Source organism: Dysidea avara, chromosome 12 (assembly GCF_963678975.1).
Source record: "Dysidea avara chromosome 12, odDysAvar1.4, whole genome shotgun sequence".
NCBI classification, from domain to species: Eukaryota; Metazoa; Porifera; class Demospongiae; order Dictyoceratida; family Dysideidae; genus Dysidea; species Dysidea avara.
Genome location: NC_089283.1, coordinates 26,082,233 through 26,099,590, shown reverse-complemented (window position 1 = coordinate 26,099,590; position 17,358 = coordinate 26,082,233). Strand labels below are relative to the sequence as shown.

Below are 17,358 nucleotides of genomic sequence, written 5' to 3'. Positions count from 1 at the left end.
ACCAGATGTTATGGATACAGGCTAGATGTTACACCATCAAGGAGTACTCATTGGGTACAGTTAGAAAGCCACGCATTTATCCAACTGTATGTGTTATTTTGAATTCCATAAGTGTTGAAGCTTGGTGAGAAGTCGTCCTGTATCAAAAGCATTAGCAAAGTCTAGGAATATAATGTCAATTTGTTTCATATGATCCATATGTTCTCTGTTAGTGTTAGTAGCTGTGTGACACAGGAATGATTTGCTCGGAAGCCATGTTGACTCTCTACCAGAACATTATTACTGTTTAGTTGGTTCATGATGTGTTCAAGTACTTTAGAGCAATTGATGACAGGGAGATGGAGGCATCATCACATCTTCCTTTTTTGTGAATTAGATATATGTGACCTAATTTTAGAAAACTGTCAATATCCGCACAATTGTCAAAATGCATTTTATTTGTTCTTTGTTTTCTACAGGGACAGAGGAATGGACTAGCTAAGTTTCAGCTTCATAAGTTAAGCAGCGTTGGAAATACAGCACTAGACAGCCGGACGAGCAAATAATTTGATATGTACAGAAGCTATCGATAAAAGAATCTACAGGCGCTTACATAAACCATCATAACTTACTGATACAATGACGTATGGAATTGAATCTTGGCTCATTGTGTTTGCTATGAATTTGTGCATCCACCAAGGTATATTTTTCCCCCAGACATGCTTCTTTATTCGAGAAGGAAGGAAAATTCACTGAATAACGATCGTTGGTAAATTCTTTCATCACTGCAACGTAAACAAACGTCTGTAACTTTGGAACTGTTTCGTGTATGGAGATGAAACAAAGATTTTTGTACTCCCTATGGACAGGCGAACACGATGATGCCCAGGATTTATCCATTGGCGGCTTAATTCGCCCACCAGCAAGGCGATAAAAACTTGCATAATTGTTTTTCTGGAGCTTGCATTTTTTACCCATAGTTTTTAAATGCATTTTATTACAAAAGTACTGTTGTGCGTATATCAACGGCTTTCCAAAATTCAGTCACATATGTTGGATGTTAGCCAGTCGGTTGGGAGATTACCTGTTATGCATGACTATAAATGTTACTTTCAACACAGGAGAGATTTTAGTCTGGTAGACAGCAGGGTGAAGTTTGCAAAATGGTCTATAGTTTATTTTAATGCACTTTTGGATTGTTTTGTATACCTAAAACAATATCCCACCTGCTGGACAGGTGTCAGCCTTGGGCATTTTGCCATAGCAACCAAAGTTTAATTAGCTGCATAGCAACCATACAAATTTCACAAAATAGCTTCTGTGGGTTTCAGTTTTACCCAAAATTGTTTGATAATCTGACCATTTAACAAATTTGAGGTATTACAATTGATGTCAGAAAAAAAAACTGAATAATTAAATAGTCCCATAAACCTCTGAAAGCATCATTATGCATACCGTAGTTACGTATGTCTCAATAATTGTCATAGGCCCTGCGGGCACAAACTACACCCTGTCACACAGCAGGACGTATCTCAGTATTGGAGTAAAATATTTGCATTCTGCTACTTGTATTATGAAGCCAATCAATTGTTTAATACCTGCTTAAATTTTCAAAGCTATAGCACATTGGTACATAAAGTTATGGGCAATTAAAGTTCAAAAAGTAGACAAATTTTATGTGCTCACATGCCCTGTATTCACAGGCCCAGTCACATTTGCTCTCTTGACTATCTTTAGTCTGCTTATTTTAAAAAAATGTTTGTTTCAGCTTAAGCCATACTATAATGGTTACCATTACTTTTAGACTTGAGAGAACAAACACAGTTTTGTGGTAGGAAATTTAATTCTGGCCTTTTCCTGTTGAATACTTCTAAATCATTATGATAGAATCAGGTGTCTCGGTGATAATGATTTGCTTCTATTTGGTTTTGCTGGACGGTGTGGAAAAGCTCAGTTAATACACCCTTTCTCCAGCTAAAGTCCATGAAGTACAAACAATTTATCAGGTGCAGTATTACAATATGTTAAATAACATTGGTGCTGATAGAATTTGAGTTTTATATGTAAAGAAGTTAAATGTACATGTATGTAGATCATCAAATGTAAGCTCAATAACTAGTACTTCTATATACGTACTTGCATAGTATGTCACAAAACACTCACTATACAGTGAATAGCATATGTGCGTTCTCCATCTATGCTTATTAACTGCCTGGTGTTTAGATTCTTCACACCTGTCCTACTATCATCTAGCTAACTTAGCTTATTTTCAAGAAATAATGGAAGTTATACCTTATTTGGGGCAACTTATGTGGTATCCATGCAGTACAGTAGCTGCCTCTTGTATCCCCTACGTATATACCCTGAAATGTGGACACTGTGATAACCAGAATATTATTTGTCTAAGGTTCCATTTGCATAAACACACATACAATAAAGCCTCTGAGATCAGGACAACTTTCCAATAAAAACAGCATAGTGGGGTCTCAGAATAGTATTGTGAGAGCCTCTAGTTATATTTTATATAATAGAGGATCTCACAATACTGTTCTGATGCCTCTAAGATCAGGACAACTTTCCATTAAGAACAGTATAGTGGAGTCTTAAGGTGTCAAGAATAGTGTTGTGAGAGCCTCTAGCTATATAAAAGAATATGATTCGATGGCCATTTCAGTGAAAGTAACAACAAAAGGTACAGACAGAAGTGATTGAGCAGAAGTGGGTGACAACAGACATAACTTCAGTACAAAGGACATGTGATGATCTATTTACTGTACAATCAATGTCATAAAAAATATTGATTAAGAGGTAGCACACAGTCATACATACGTGTGTGTGTTTTTAAGGTGTGCTACTCTCCTACACTTTAATGCTGCTCCTCCTGCATGAGAATTTGGTAACCTTACAATTTGGCATGCAAGAGAGAACTTTAAAAGTGTTCAACGTACCAGCCATTTTGTGACCAAATTTGCAAGAAAAGTCTTCTACACACCATAAATTACTACTTTAATAATTCATAACTTAATTTAGATTTGAATAAGTTATTGATTGAAATTTTGTCAGCTGTGAGCCATAAAATACTGTAGAGCATTGGAGGAAGAAAAATTTCAGAAACAAAGTTATTCATACAATTGGGAATTGCGTGTGGAAGACACAAATCCAGCCTATAAGAGCATCCATCACATTATATTGCATAAACAAAATTACACTTAAAAGTCTTTTCTGCTGCCACCTATTTGCTCCACTAATGATTTCCTCTATTGACATTTATCAACAGCATATATTGGGGTCAGCAACAGCCTGTTGTATACACACACATATGCGGTACAAATTGGCTATTCTGTCTGCAGCTTGGCTATTTTGGAATGGATCCCATCATTTACTACTTTGCATGTGCTCTATTTAAAGTAGAAAGTCAAGCTGATGTTGAATACAGAACTTAGACAATTTACTTATATCTAAAACCATTTAGTTAATGAGATTACATTAAGTTAACTAGTGTAATAAGACTCAATAATATTATACCTATGTAACACTGACATATACTAACTCAGGATATTTATAACTGACATGAACTGTAGCCAATCAAATCACTTTATTGTATGCATGCGTGTATGTTCGTTGGTTACCACTTAGACTCGAAATAAAGTTAGCTGTGCGGTTATTGCTCTGTTGACAAGTGCCGTTAATAGCAACATTGGAGGTCCTACCGAGCCCTGAACTAATTTTAACGTGGTAACTCAAAGAAAGTCTAATTTGCGAGCTAATTTGGCTATGGTCGAGGGAGGCAACTACTCTGAACCGCACTCAGGAGATGTGGAAATAGTGGAGGACGTTGGAACCATGTTTCCGACAGGGAAAACGTATCCCTTGAACTCTAAGATAGTTGCTGACCAAATATTTGAATTAGCTACGCTACTGGACTTACCGAGTGGAGCTTCAGTGACAGAAACCCGCCAACCAATTGAAGGAAGACTGTTAGAGTTGGGACACGAGCCCAGGAACGTGCAAGTCATTGTTCAGCTGGATGACGAAAGCAAGAATGGCAGCAGAATATTTTTAGTTGATGAGTCCGGAGTTATTCGAGAATCCGGAAAGTCAAGTTCCAACCCACTTTCACCAGTAAGCGTTATTTCTTCTTGCCATGAATCATTCATTGATAATAATGTATTTTCATGTTCCATACACGACACTCGGTCTCCAGTTAATAATGGAGACGACGTTCTCGAGTTACGCAGTGCACTGCGCGAAGCGCGTCGAACCAATGAACAACTCGAAAAGAAACTTTGCCAACAGTCCACGCTTATAGGGGAATTTGTGATTTGCGCATACTCGAAGTATACGGAACATAAATAAAACTGGGCGTATAAATATAGGAGTTGACTGGACAAAATGTGAAAAAGCAGCCCTATGAGGTATTCTTGTGTATTAACGAAGGTTTAGAATTAGTTGCTAATGTTTTTAAAAGCTTTCTAGCGAGATATTTAGAGAGAAAATTCGTTAAGAGGGCGGTTTTGCTCGTACCCATGCCTGATACTGACATCGACATAACAGCCTTACTGTTAAAGCTTCAGAGCTCAAACTCTCGACACAACATTGTTGTGAACTGGTTAACAACAAGACGTGTTCAATTACAAAATCGGGCTGCTTGTTCAGTAGAAATCTCGACTTCAATATCACCATACAATTCCAATGGCGAAATTGAAGTCGAGGTTTCTACTGAACAGGCACCCCGATTTTGTAATTGAACACGTCTTGTTGTTAACCAGTTCACAACAATTTTGTGTCGGGAGTTTGAGCTCCGAAGCTTTAACAGTAAGGCTGTTATGTCGATTCCGTATCAGGCATGGGTACGAGCAAAACCGCCCACTGCGCAATCGAATACCCAATCACATGATGTCAATAGAGGGTGATGTGGCAAGGCACCGCCCATCGAGTACTTCACTGGGGAAAACCCCGAGGTAACTTCAGATGAATGGCTACCCTCCTTACAGCGAGCGTCGAATTGGAATGGATGGACTTCAGAAGAAACTTTAATTCAGTTGGCAGGGCATCTCAAGGGTCAAGCTCTTCAAGAGTGGAATTTGCTAGAGGACAGTGACAAAGTAGGCTGGCAAGAGGCAGCAAAGGTCCTACAGAGCAGACTAGAACATGGCAATCGTACCATGGCAGCCCAAGAGTTTCAGCACTTGCGTCAAGGCACAACAGAGAATGTCAGTGAGTTTATAAGACAGCTGGAACGTACCTTTCGTATTGCACATGGCAAGGGAATGATGGCAACAGAAAGTAGGGAAGAAGATGGTGTAAATGCAGTACATGTTGGTACAGGTCCACGGTGTGTCAAGGTAGCAATACAAGGTGTACCCATGCATGTATGGTGTAGTTGACACTGGAGCAGACATTACTATAATCGGTGGCAGATTATTCAAGTTAGTGGCTACATAGGCCAGACTTAAGAAGAGGAACTTTCACAAACCTGACACAGTTCCACATAACTATGATGGCAAAGTGTTTACTCTTGATAGTAAGATGGATCTGAAAATTTCATTTCAGGGCAAGGACATGACTACTCCAGTATACATTAAGATAGACGCCAAAGACCAGTTGTTACTCTCCAAAGTTGTATGCCGGCAACTCGATATCATCCCAATGTGGAAGTGTGGAGAGGAAGTCATAAGTCACAGAGCACAAACCGTCAATCGTCAGTAGTTGTTCCAATGGTAAGAGTCAAACTTGTACAAGTTACTCGATGTCTTCCTCAGCAGACAGCTTTTGCTAGGGTACAGGTAGAGAATGTACTGAGTGACCAACCTGTGTTACTAGAAACTAGTAAGAGTTTCAGAGCTGAGACTGGACTGGAATTAGACTTTGCTGTGATTGTACCAGATGAAGATGGTTATGCTTACATTACTATGACAAACAATGGTGGTTACACAGTCAAGTTGGATGCTGACACTGAGGTAGGACATGTTGAAGAATTTGAGCCTCACAAGGATGGCAAGTGGAAGAAGTCAGCAGTTCAAGTGATGGCTGTTCAGACTGTTACTGTGCCAGAGAGGGGTGAGAAGCTTATGGAATTACTATCACACAGTATTGTGGGATAAAGCACAGATGATCAGCAGAAGGTGCGTAATTTGTTGTTAGAACACCATGAAGCATTTGCTCTTAGTGAGACAGAACAGGGTAGAACTGATCTTGTACAATTTAAGATTGACACTGGTGATGCCATTCCCAAGAAGCAGCCAGTACGCAGAGTACCATTTGCTGTACGCAATGAAGTTCAACACCAGCTCAAACTGATGGAAGAGATGGGTGTTGTTCAACCATCTATTAGTCCTTGGGCCAGTCCCATTGTGTTAGTCAGGAAGAAAGACGGAACCCTTAGATTCTGTGTGGACTATCGTGCCCTGAACTCTGTAACAAAGAAGGATACATTTCCTCTTCCTAGAATTGACGATTTGCTGGATCAATTAGGACAGTCTTGTTACTTCTCAACCTTAGATCTAGCCTCGGGTTACTGGCAGATTGAAGTACACCCTGATTCTCAAGAGAAGACAGTCTTTATTACACACAGTGGATTGTACGAGTTCTGAGTTATGCCATTCGGGCTGTGTAATGCACCTTCAGCATTTCATCGTTTGATAGAACGAGTACTTGCTGGATTGAATCCAGAGGATGGCCCCTCATTTATTGCTGTTTACCTGGATGATGTGTTAATATTTTCACGTACTCTGGATGAACACCTCACTCATTTACAACTAGTACTGGATAGAATCATTGAGGCCGGATTGAAGCTGAAGCCATCCAAGTGTAAGTTTGTTCAACAAGAAGTCATGTACCTTGGTCATGTCATTACTCCAGCTGGATTGAAGCCTAACACAGACAGAGTTGCTGCTGTGAAGGACTACCCAACACCACAGAACATTAAGGAACTTAGACAGTTTCTGGGCTTGGCTTCTTATTACTGTAGATTTATAAAACAGTTTGCCAATATAGCTCAACCTTTGCATGCTCTGACACGTAAGAATGTAGATTTTGTACGGACAATAGAATGTCAAGCTGCTTTTGATGAGTTAAGAGAGAAGCTGATCAGTGCACCAGTATTAGTGTATCCAGATTTTGATCATAGTTTCATACTGGAAACAGATGCTAGTGTCAGGGGCCTAGGAGCAGTGTTGTCTCAGATCAAGGAGGATGGACAGATACATCCCATAGCTTTTGCAAGCAGAGCATTGTCAGCACCAGAGAAGAACTACAGCATCACAGACCTGGAAACCCTAGGTGTTGTCTGGGCAGTAAGTCACTTTCATGCTTATTTGTATGGTCATGATGTTGAAGTTAGAACTGACCACAGTGCAGTCAAGGCTGTCTTGGGCACCCCCAGTCCCAGTGGAAAACATGCTGGCTGGTGGACAAAGGTTTATAATAGTGGGGTGGGAACAGTTGTTATTACCCACAGAGCTGGTAAAGATAACTCTAATGCTGATGCATTATCCAGGAATCCTCGCAATCCCTCCCCTCCTGAAGGAATAGGAGAAGGAGAAATGCAGATTTCAGTAGTGAGAAATAGGTCTACAGCTGAGTCAACCAACACGGGTATAGCTGATCTGTTGTCAAAAGGACCTCAGAGTGATCAATTAACTGATTTTGCAAGTGAACAATGTAGAGATCCTGATGTTATGAAGATCATAAACTTTTTGGAGGATGGTATACTACCATCAGATGATCGAAAAGCCAAGAAGCTTGCACTTCAAGGTAGTCAATTTGTACTTGTTGACAATATCTTGTATTATGTAGATCCTAAGAACAGTGGGAAGAAGCGAACAGTGGTCCCCAAACAACTTCAGAAAGGTATTCTGGAGAAGAACCACAGTGGTGGAATGGCAGGTCATTTTGCCGTGAGTCATTCGTATGCTGCACTCAGTCGTTCATGGTGGTGGGAAGGAATGTACACTGATGTATACAAGTACTGTTGTGGTTGTCCACAGTGTGCAACAGCTACAGGGGGAGGAAGGAAGTCCAAGCCACTACTACATCCTATCCCTGTTCAGAGACCCTTCCAGATTATTGGGGTAGTTGTTCTAGAATTACCCAAGACTGAGAGTGGGAACAAGTTTGCAATAGTCTTCCAAGACTTCCTGACTAAGTGGCCCATGGTCTACCCAGCCCCAGATCAGAAGGCAATTCGAATTGCTTGTCTCCTAGCTGATAAAATTGTGCCCTTGTTTGGTGTCCCAGAGGCACTCCTGTCAGATCGTGGCACCAACTTGTTGTCTTACCTGATGACAGACGTTTGCAATTTCTTAGGCATCATGAAGCTCAATACAACAGCATACCACCCACAATGTGACGGGATGGTCGAGAGATTTAACCGTACATTAATAGCTATCCTTAAGAAACATGTTGAGAAGTTTGGTATGCAATGGGACAAACATATTCCCGAAATTTTGTGGGTTTACCGTAATACTCCTCATCAGTCTACAGGAGAGAAACCATCGTATCTGTTATATGGGTTTGATTGCAGATCACCCACAGAGGCATCACTGTTACCAACCTCACCCAATGGTTAAGTTGACATTACTGACTACCGAAGAGAATTAACTTTGTCATTGAAACATGCTCAAGAACTAGCAGCAGTATCAATACAGAAAGCTCAGACAAAATACAAGGAACAGTATGACAAGTCTGCAGCATCTACACCATTTACAGTTGGGGATATGGTGCTGGTACACTTTCCTCAAGAAGAATCTGGACCTAAAAGAAAATTGTCTCGGCCTTGGTATGGACCATACAGGGTTATTTCAAAGAATGATCCGGATGTTGAGGTAGTCAAGGTTTATTTCTCACAAGAAGATAAAATAAGAGTTCACCAGTCTAGAGTTAAGAAATGTTCTCCACTTTTCCCAAGTGGATACTATTGGTATGGGAATAAGAGGCAAGGCCCAAGGCTCAATAATATTATACCTATGTAACACTGACATATACTAACTCAGGATATTTATAACTGACATGAACTGTAGCCAATCATATTACTTTATTGTATGCATGCGTGTATATTCGTTGGTTACCACTTAGACACGAAATAAGTTAGTAGTGCCGTTATTGCTCAGTTGACAAGTGCCATTAATAGTAGCCCACGCTGCAACACTAGTATAAATTCACTTAATCGCTCAGCATAAAAGTAATAGTGAACTTGCTCATTCCAGTCACCTCTCCCAGGCCTGCCTTATTAAGGAGGTGGTTGCATTACACATGTTAAAGTCACTGTGTACACAAATGACACAATTAGGAGACTGTTACAATAGTCAGTTTAAATCAGGCGACCTTATTATGCAGTGATCCAGATGGATAGGTTGCATTATATTAGAAGTATTGCGCAATCACAAATTCTATAAAATACTAGTAAAGCAAACAGGCATAACACAGAATGTGATGAAAGGAAATATCAAATAAAACTTGGTGTATGACTGACTCATGCATGATGCACTGTCTTTGTGCCTATTTTGAAGAAATTTGAAGAGTGGGTTAACATTTTAATTTCTTCGATAATTTAGCATGGAATGACCAAAATACTAGAATTTCTTGAGTTAATATCCCAATTTTCCCAATGCTGACGGAGGTCCAGCAGGTGGTTTTGAGTAGTCCATAGTATGGAGAAATATTTTGTGACATAAAATAAACTATAGACCATATTGCATGGTTCAGCCAAAAAAGCCACTTATTCTACCGGACTATTTCTTCAGCACAGTTTTTAAGGATAAAAGGAGGTATACAATCAGGACCATACGCTTTGTTTACTTGAAGATTGTAAATGCTTGTTGTGCTTGAAAGCGTTTCGAGTCGATCTGAACGCTTGTTTGGACTTAGTTTTACCTAACCAATACTACCTCATCGTCGTCAAGGAAAATCGAGGCTGGTTTTCGGGTGATATTATTTCGTGGGCCATGCCTACTCCTACTATACAGTACTATCGTACTGTATGATATGGCAAATTAACACATTGATATGGTTTCATCGCATCAAGAAGAAGACAACCAGCTTGACTGAAGATAAAAGTAAAGACAAGGCACAGAGGGCACACACTTTTCAGAACCTCAAAAGGCAGATGCCACTGATGAGTTTATTGTGGCATAAAATGGTAGCCATACACTGCTTCGTCAGGCCTCCAGTCTTACGACTGTGGTCAGGCGGGAAGGCAGACAAAAATTTGAGTTTCAGCAATTTAAAAAAAATTAAAATTCATTATCTAACTGCCTGTAAGTGTTTTCTTGATTTTAATACTGCACTTGTTGTAGGATGGACTAAGTAAGTAAAGGTGATATTTGTTGCTTAAGATGACTGTCTCTAGGATAAGCGCCGTTGTAGACAGCATACGTCACTTTTGGGGGGATCCCAACTTAAACTGTACTACCTTACTGTTTGATAGACACTGCCAAACTTCTGGCAGAACCAATCAAAGCAGTCAGCACATATTTTAACACATCACCTCAACTGTTGCTAAGGAAACATGTCATTTCTGATGGTGTAGAAAACAATGCCAACAAAATATTGGTGAAGGCTATATACAAGATGGTTATGTTCCCATAATAATACTGTTTGGTTTGTACCAACATACCACTGGGACTAGCAATCAGATCTTGCAGGTGATTGGCTACATATTGTGATGTAAACGAACCCCTCCCACCTTGAGATCCTGCAGTGATTGGCTAAACATTGTAATACAAGCCATACCCATTACCTTGTTGCAGCTGCTCAGCTCCTAGCTGTGGCTTGCTCACATGGTTACTAGGCAACGTTGTCATACCATCAGTACTCCGATTGGTCAGATTATTCTGGCAATCTGTTATGACACACATCAACAGTGAAGCCATACTATGATATGATACCTTTGTGTAGTGACCCCTGATTAATGCCACGATCATGTGTTGTTTCTATAGCTACCAACTAGACTGTTATCATGATATTATAGGATACTTGGGATATCCTAACCTGATGAATTGATGAGTCCAACATGATGGAAGTACTGGAACCACTTTTCTGTGTGTGACATCATATCACGTCAACTCACATTATAGCGGTTCCTCCATTATCCGACCAATGAACTTTCTGTTATTCAAACTGTAGAAGTGACTGTTCTATTAGAGTATTTTGTCTAAAGTGTGTGTTCTATTAGAATTTGTTAACTGAACTCTGTATATAGATGAATAGGCTTTGTTTATCAGACCATTATCTGAGCCCAATGAGTTTGTATAATGGAGGGACCACTGTATTACTATAACATCATGTGCCAACAGTATGACATCATAGGGGTAACCATACAGTACTACACCATACAGTACTACACCATACAGTACTACACAATACAGTACTACACAATACAGTACTACACCATACAGTACTACACCATACAGTACTACACCATACAGTACTACACCATACAGTACTACACCATACAGTACTACACCATACAGTACTACACATACAGTACTACACAATACAGTACTACACAATACAGTACTACACCATACAGTACTACACCATACAGTACTACACAATACAGTACTACACAATACAGTACTACACAATCTGGACTTCATGAAGAGATTGAAGATGTCTACCTTGCGCTGTCGCTCCTCGATACGCTCCTGGGTGAATATGGGTATTCCCCCATTTCTGTTTCGGAAAGTGACAGATGGTACAGATGTTAGCCCTGCCTCACTGGAGCTCTTCTCCAGACCCGTTGCAGCATTTGTGGGAGTGGCTGGTGGTGCATGCGATCCCTCTAGTGAGGTGCTACGTATCTACAAGATTACATGATCCTTAGGTGGTCACTAATTACAGACAAGTTCACCTCCACTGAAGGACCACGTGGCTTGTAACTAGACTCCTTAGATTGAGTTACTAAGGTAACAATTGGAGCAGGATGTACAGCTGACTAAAACAGTCAATGAGATAACTTTACATAAACCACTACATGTCACCTTGGTAACAACAGGTTTGTGTGTCAAGTGAAGTTGGTACTTCTCTCTGTTGCCATGGTTACTGTGCTCCTTACGAGAACGTCTCTTCTTTACCTGAGAAAAATGGAGCAGAAGTCATGGGCTGTGTGGGGGTCATTGTGTATTTACAATGAACCAGTGGACTACTCACTGTTGATATAACCTTGTCACATAACCAGCTTGAGCGAGGGGTAGGCAACGACCTGAAATTTTGTAGATCACCTCTGAAATTATATCTGAAAGATGAAATATTGCCTGAAATTTGTGCAGTTTGAAAGATGAAATTTGACGATTGAAAATATGTAACGAAAATTACGGAATTTTATGGAGTCTATAATTTATGGATTTACTAATTTTAGAATTACTGAATTTTATGGAGATATTTGAACAGAAAATTGTCTTGAAAGATGAAATATGGCCAGTCATCTTTGAAATTTTGTTAGCTCGATACCTACCCCTCAAGCTTGAGGGGCCAATTACAGTATAGCCTGAAGCTGTGCTGTAAGAGTAATTAGTAAAATGAACGTCAATTTTTCACTGAACACTTGCACCACTTCCCAAGAGATTAACTGATGAGGGTATCACTTTTAATTAGTGCCTCCCTCCTACATGCTCCATGCCTGTCAATTACCTTCTTCCTGTTAGACTTCATCTCAACTGATGCCATGTGCACAGGGGGACCATCTGACACTGAACTGTCACTACCACCATCACTAAGACACACCTCAATCACCATAGTAACATGTAAACAACACACCCACCTGGTCTCCATGTCACTTTCTAGTTCAGAATCAATAGGAACATCTAATGGGTCCACCCCATCTGGAATAACCCGACCCAACGCTGCCATACGTGATCGAATCAGTTCTCGTCTTTCATCTTCTAATTCTCTCATAATTAGATTCACCTAACATCAGACCATCCCTAATTAATTCACTCAACACTTCTAGATAATGCCCACCTTGGTTTGGTCGGGATCACAGTAGTCTAATAGAGTGTCACAGAAATGATATCCCATCATCTCCAAGTCGGAAGACGTGAAGTGTAAACCATTTAGTTTACCAAGTGACGAGCCACAAAATGTTGCCTGAACATATTAGAACACAGTACTTATATACACTGACTACACATATATACATTACAAATATGTGGTTGGTACTATTGTACTTATACCCTGAGGCAGTACCAGGCAGGGGCATAGTCACATAGGAAGGTGAGGAAGTTGTTCACCAAATATGGTGACTGAATTGAAAAGCTGACATGGGATGTTCTGCTTGCATCAGCAAAGTTTACAACAATTTATGTTATGTAGTTCACCATATATCAGTAAGAGTCCATCAGAGACAGCCCCTCAGGTAATCAGAAACTGATCTCTTAAATAGACAACTGAAATCGCTCTCAAATTCAACATCAGATGATCTACCTTACAAAAATTTCTCTGGGGAACTTACCCCCCAATGTTTTGCAGTGTGATTACACCCCACAGTAGCTATGTCATGATTCAAGCTAGCCCTACCATCACAATAACCTGGACTGGAAACCAGCTATCTGCAGCTGCCCACACCAGATCATAACAACACCCTATAATGTATTAACTTCTTCTATTGAACCAGTTAGGACCTATTGTTAGACAGCTGAAATCGGTCTCAAATTCAACCTCTACCTTCTCTGGGGAGCATACCCCTAATATTTTGCAGTGTGATTACACTCCACAGTAGCTCCAGATAATAATTCCTCATGATAACACCGTAGATTCCCTAAAAATTCGGCAGAAACAAATTAATTCTGCTCGTGTCTGGCCAAACAATTAGGAAAAAATGTACCAACCTGGTGCTATTGTCGAATTTTTAGGGATCTATCCCTAATACAGTCTGCACTCTTCATGGCTATGTTATTTACGATCCGTTTACTGCTTACTTTCTGGATTCTTTCTACAGGGACCAACAGGAATGCCTCGAGACGGAGCTGGCGATACCACAAGACTCACTTGGCCACAGCGCTATATATTATGATTGCCTACATTATCTAGGAGGGTTGGTCATTGTCATTACTACATCACTTTTGAATACAATCACCCAGATGCAATATTAAGGATTTCAACAAGTAATAACAAATAGAAACCACAATCAATAATATTATTAAACTATCTCGTGATAAATCTCGCTACCAGATGCTGCATGAGGTGTTCCATGGCTTAACAAAGGGTTATCTGAGGTTATATCATGTTACAAGGAAATGTAGGGCCAGGAGAGAATATATTCTGTGAACAGAAACGAAGATCGTTTTGCAATAGTCATGGTGTCACACGATGACATCATTGGGTACATTCCCTGAACAATTTCACACTTGGTGCTCCATCCAGCATCGAGGTAGCATATTGTGTGAGGTCACTGGGAATCGTCAGTACTCAAGAGATCTTCGTCAACTAGTACTCCAAGTGCCAAAAAATTTGTGTGCTTATAATTAGAAACTTTCCTGCGCTTGCCGAAATTTAGAGCACATTGCGTTCAAAGCACGGGGAGTGCCGAATATTTAGAGATGCCGAAATTTTAGGGAATCTATGGTAGCAAGAGTTAACTCTTGATAATAGTTATACTTGTACTTCTCAGCCAGAGTCAAGGTCCGGGCTACAGCTAATATACACATTCTTTCCAATTGCTATAGCATGACTAAAATTAAACTTGTAACAACTAAATTTTCAAAAATTTCCTGGTTGGGGGCAAGGGGCATGCACACTAGAGTATCTGTGTTTCATGGATCAAGAGAAAGCATTGCAAAGTCTGCCTCAACTGTTTAGCTATGCCCATGCCAGGGGAATACCCCAGTGACTTAATGGAGTCATCTAAAGTGTGCAATAAATCTTTACACCAAGGAGATGTACTATGACAAGACTTGTTGTCAAGCACTAGTTTTACTGCTCTATGTCAGTGAGGCAAGTGAAAATACTCTAATACAGCAGTCGGGTTTTATTAAGGCATCCTGGGATACCTGACACACATGTACAAATGGGGGTGATGATATCACACATCTCCTTAGCAACAACCCTCACCTCCATTGTGTAGCTATTAGTGATGCCCATGTTACCCCACATGACGATACGGCCTGTACCTTCCTGTGTGCAACAGTGTCACACTCTATGACACACAATCACTACAGGTCTCACCTTGCTCTTCTGTACCTTAAAACGTGAGCTCTTATAACAGAACTACACAACGGTAATGTGATATACATTATAGCCAATGAAATCAAACCTTGTTGGGAGCATTCCGAGAAAACATAGCAGGGAATACTCTCTCCTTCAAACGCAACACTGGGTTGTTACTAGCAGTATGGATGACTTGTGGGGCTCTCTAATAGGAAATACTTACTTGTTTTCACACCCATAAATGAATACATTCATTTTACGGCTGTGTCCATGGAGATCACAGAATACTACAATCTCACGTTCAGCTACCAACCTGTGAAACATAATAATGTACATCACTATGGCAACCACCACACCCACTTCTTCACCATATCTTTACAATGCCAGACAGTAGGGTAGGCATCTTTTAGAGTATCCTTATAGTTACGATTGAGGTCACGGCCGGCCAGTGAACATCTATAATTGCCAATAACAACACCATCTGGGTTTAACATGGGGATTATCTTGAAAACAAACATGTCTCGTAGTAGCTATGGCAACAGCATAAACATCTCAATCAATCACCTAGTAACTACTGTTACCATGGCATCAGGTGAATCACTAGTAAGGTAATCAAGTAATCCTTTCATCATCCAACTGCTATTGGTCTCTCCTGGGTGAACCCTTGCTGTTAAGACCACGGCTCTCTTCAGCTACAGACCAGTTATAGTAATACACAACAGCAGCGGAACCCGTATACACCTTGGGACCAGTGTCCTGATTATCAAGGTGTCCTGATTATCAAGGTGTCCAGGTCAGTTTACTAAGGGATACTTTGGGACCTTAACTAAGTGTCTGGATTATGTAGGTATCCTCAAGTGTCCAGGTTCATGTGTACAATTTTACTGGGCAACAGTCAAACAAGTTTACAACTGGTTTACATACACATCACCTTAGACTCTTGTAGTGAAGCAGAACTTGATGTTATGGTTACCAGGGGAACTGGATTACCAGCTATTGTATGACATAATGTACGCCATTTACAGAACGGGGCACGGTCAGTATCAGCTGATAGCTGGTCAAGATGTTTTAGTAAGTCAGAATAAGTGAACGGGTAGCAGTGAGCAAAGTAGCATGTATCATTGGAGTAGGGGAAATCACATGACCATGTCATGGCATAATAGTAACAATCCTTTGTACCCTTCCTCCTGTAATGACATCATTTACTATGACATCATTACAATTACATACTTTATGTTTGTCTTGAAATATTTTATGGCACGGCCACATCTCTTCCATCCAACATTGTTTATCTCTGCATCTCTCACAGAGTAACGAAGGGGACGTAATGCTTGACCATACAAACTGCTGGACTAAACACCAGGCAATGAAATATTCAGTTGACACAAACTACCAGTTTTTACCTTATAGAAATTAATGATAGTGAAGCGGTACACTTGTCCAGCTCTCATGTTGCCAACACTGAAGAAGTACCATTGAGTGTGCTTACCTGTGTACAGGTCTGGTCTTAGCAACAGCTCGTAGTCCCAGCGACCCACTTGTATGGCTTTAGCAAGATTACCACTTTCAAAGCGAGACTCAAATGACAATGCAATATCATCAGGACCACGAGGTGGGTGTGGTTTAAGTCCACGTGATGCTCCCGGACGTGCGTGTGTGAAGTATGCATGAGGTCCTGGCATGTTAGTATAGACTGTAGTACCTAGTCCATCTGGACTACGTATCTTAGGGGATACTATGTGTTCCTCTAGTGTATAGAATTGCTCTCGTGTGCTTGGTGAGGTTGTGATGAAATGATGATGTAACGGTAGACATAACACCTCTGCAGGCCTGCAACAAGAATAATTAATAATATCCTCATTACAGTGACCATGTCAAGTAGCTAAGGTGTACATTAATAAGACCACCTCATTATAATGACCATGTCAAGTAGCTAAGGTGTACATCAATAAGACCACCTCATTATTGTGACCATGTCAAGTAAGTTCCAAACATAGCTAAGGTACACCTCAGCAGTTTGTGGTAATAGCAAAGTTTCCAGCGCTACAAATTAAACAAGTACGGCACGTACCACATGGGCAGGTTGGAGGTGTGTTTATCGTGTGCTGGCCATTGTCGTTGATGGTACAAATCACGTGGTTCACATAACGTGTGGAACTCTTCCCCCTCGTGATAATGATAAATTAGTTGTGTAGTCTTCTTTAAGTCTTCATCTCTGATCGCCCCGCCTGCAGG

At 40.4% G+C, this 17,358-nt stretch overlaps 1 protein-coding gene across 2 annotated transcripts in view; it reads right to left on the bottom strand.

The window, feature by feature from the left end:
* The window catches only part of LOC136240310 (cytosolic carboxypeptidase 2-like), a 34,293-nt gene that overhangs the window by 16,741 nt on the left and 194 nt on the right, over positions 1 to 17,358 (bottom strand). Inside the window, exons 2-21 of one of the 2 annotated variants that reach the window (XM_066031257.1) lie at positions 17,195 to 17,351; positions 16,527 to 16,953; positions 16,354 to 16,475; positions 16,055 to 16,310; positions 15,688 to 15,815; positions 15,484 to 15,579; positions 15,347 to 15,436; positions 15,230 to 15,299; positions 15,142 to 15,183; positions 15,028 to 15,090; positions 12,940 to 13,065; positions 12,740 to 12,885; positions 12,610 to 12,691; positions 11,961 to 12,053; positions 11,831 to 11,914; positions 11,598 to 11,780; positions 10,969 to 11,016; positions 10,866 to 10,923; positions 10,718 to 10,819; positions 10,595 to 10,672 (exon numbers count right to left, since the gene is read on the bottom strand). In XM_066031257.1, the coding sequence (XP_065887329.1) occupies positions 10,595 to 10,672; positions 10,718 to 10,819; positions 10,866 to 10,923; positions 10,969 to 11,016; positions 11,598 to 11,780; positions 11,831 to 11,914; positions 11,961 to 12,053; positions 12,610 to 12,691; positions 12,740 to 12,885; positions 12,940 to 13,065; positions 15,028 to 15,090; positions 15,142 to 15,183; positions 15,230 to 15,299; positions 15,347 to 15,436; positions 15,484 to 15,579; positions 15,688 to 15,815; positions 16,055 to 16,310; positions 16,354 to 16,475; positions 16,527 to 16,953; positions 17,195 to 17,351 (2,451 nt within the window). Of the gene's footprint in view, positions 1 to 10,594; positions 10,673 to 10,717; positions 10,820 to 10,865; positions 10,924 to 10,968; positions 11,017 to 11,597; positions 11,781 to 11,830; positions 11,915 to 11,960; positions 12,054 to 12,609; positions 12,692 to 12,739; positions 12,886 to 12,939; positions 13,066 to 15,027; positions 15,091 to 15,141; positions 15,184 to 15,229; positions 15,300 to 15,346; positions 15,437 to 15,483; positions 15,654 to 15,687; positions 15,816 to 16,054; positions 16,311 to 16,353; positions 16,476 to 16,526; positions 16,954 to 17,194; positions 17,352 to 17,358 lie in introns of both variants that reach the window. The other variant, XM_066031255.1, reaches the window with a different exon arrangement.